Source organism: Trichinella spiralis, assembly GCF_000181795.1.
Source record: "Trichinella spiralis strain ISS 195 chromosome Unknown Scfld1429, whole genome shotgun sequence".
NCBI classification, from domain to species: domain Eukaryota; kingdom Metazoa; phylum Nematoda; class Enoplea; order Trichinellida; family Trichinellidae; genus Trichinella; species Trichinella spiralis.
Genome location: NW_003528368.1, coordinates 1 through 1,726, shown reverse-complemented (window position 1 = coordinate 1,726; position 1,726 = coordinate 1). Strand labels below are relative to the sequence as shown.

At 39.2% G+C, this 1,726-nt stretch overlaps 1 protein-coding gene across 1 annotated transcript; it reads right to left on the bottom strand.

The window, feature by feature from the left end:
* Window positions 1-139: 139 nt before the first annotated feature.
* Window positions 140-1,468, bottom strand: Tsp_12916 (AMOP domain protein). Its single transcript, XM_003369832.1, has 5 exons — window positions 1,404-1,468; window positions 1,048-1,340; window positions 797-985; window positions 436-755; window positions 140-334 (listed from the first exon to the last, which is right to left on the bottom strand). Exons 1-5 carry the CDS (start codon window positions 1,466-1,468, stop codon window positions 140-142), a joined length of 1,062 nt encoding a protein of 353 aa, XP_003369880.1.
* Between the last annotated feature and the right edge of the window lie 258 nt (window positions 1,469-1,726).

The following is a 1,726-nucleotide window of genomic DNA, read 5'->3' as shown; positions in this document are numbered from 1 at the left end:
CTGGTGAGAAATTTTTGCTTAATAAAACAAATTTGGGATAATACAAAGGTTCCGGCTTGGATCCGAACAAATTCGAAACATGCGCCCTGTTTACATCCCCTACAAGTATAAAGAAGGTATGCATTTTTAATAATAGCAATCACAATTTGTAAAACGTACATTTCATTCCAAATTGGTGATGTATAGTTCGAGAGTTCTCTTCTGATCTGGATTGTGTGATGTGTATTTTGGAACAATCCGAAGCAATGAACTCATCCTTGACATCACCGTTGTATGTTCCAAGTAAACCCATCGTTACATACCGTTTTGTGCATGCTGCCGACTCACTGTTCATCTAATAATGATATTGATAATTGGTATGAACAATCCAATAATCCATCAGATTGGATGGAATATTTAAATTTTTTAAAAATCACTTTTTTGCTTAAAAAATACCTTTCTCTGCTTGTAATTTGGTGGCAAAGCGACAATCACTTGCAAAATGCCACGGCTTTCGATCACTTTCACCCCAACACCACTGGTCAGTTGTATGTAAACTTCAGACTGATTCATCACAAGATGTGGAACGTAAACGAGAACTCGTCCGAAAAATCTTCGACGATCCAAATCAAAGAAATGACGTTGACCATCAACGAACACGTCAGTACGGTACCTCCATCGTCGAAATTGCTTCCTTGAAAACACTTGTACCACTGATGAATCGTCTTCTTTTACCGCAACACCAGTGATGACAGTTGCAGCGACGTGCGTTCCGTCTGTGGCAGATTTTTTGATTAAAATATTATTTAAAACTAACGCCAAACAACACGACTGTAAATTAATAAACTGAACATACACATCGTTTCTGGAGGCTGTTCCATGCGAATTTGAATCATTAAATTTCTGTCCGCTGTTTTCAGCTGCGTTAGCACAAAATAACCACGACCACTGAAACTGTACTTCATTCCATCGAACGTTATAAAATGACCGTGACCATACGCGGTTCCTAAAGTGGATATCATTTTCAATTTCATATTGTGATGTGCTTTTGGACAAACATTTTTTTACCAATAACTGCCGGTTCGTAGTTTTGACAACCAGAAGTTGCCCTACGCCAATAGTAAAATTCACAATGCCCCGCCCAACGACAACACACATCATAGGGAAGTAAGTCGTTGTAAAAATTTGACCAAGTTGGAACGTACAGCGGCTTTTTGAAAACATAGCCACCCCAAGGATTCGCCCTGTATGGAACACCGGCTGAAAAGTAGCGCAAATAATCTGTGCTTTGTTCATAATCTTGGGAAAACATCAACCATCCATTGTAATCATAGCAGCACATCTCGGTTCCACTGTCGGGCCTAAATTTTGAAGTTTCAAATTTTAAAAGCTAAACAAATCCAACTGATTCAAATTAATTCTACATCGAATTTGTAGATACAATGCAATGTTGGGCGCCTTTTGTGTAAATGCACGATGAATCGCCCATCATTTCACACGTAGGCAAAGGAGTGAATCGACCGAAGTCGTTCAAAGCTTGGGAAAGTGTGCACGGGCATGGTATATTCGTGTAAACGTTACGTAGAAAATTGTCCCTGAGACCATCGTAGTTGTACCCATTCAATGCCAAAGTTTTCCGTGCCCAATTTTTCACCCAAATTTGCTATCCACGAGTCACTGAGTACCCACTGAATGGACAGTCAGCTTACATATTGACACTAATCAAATAAGTATCTTTGATACTATA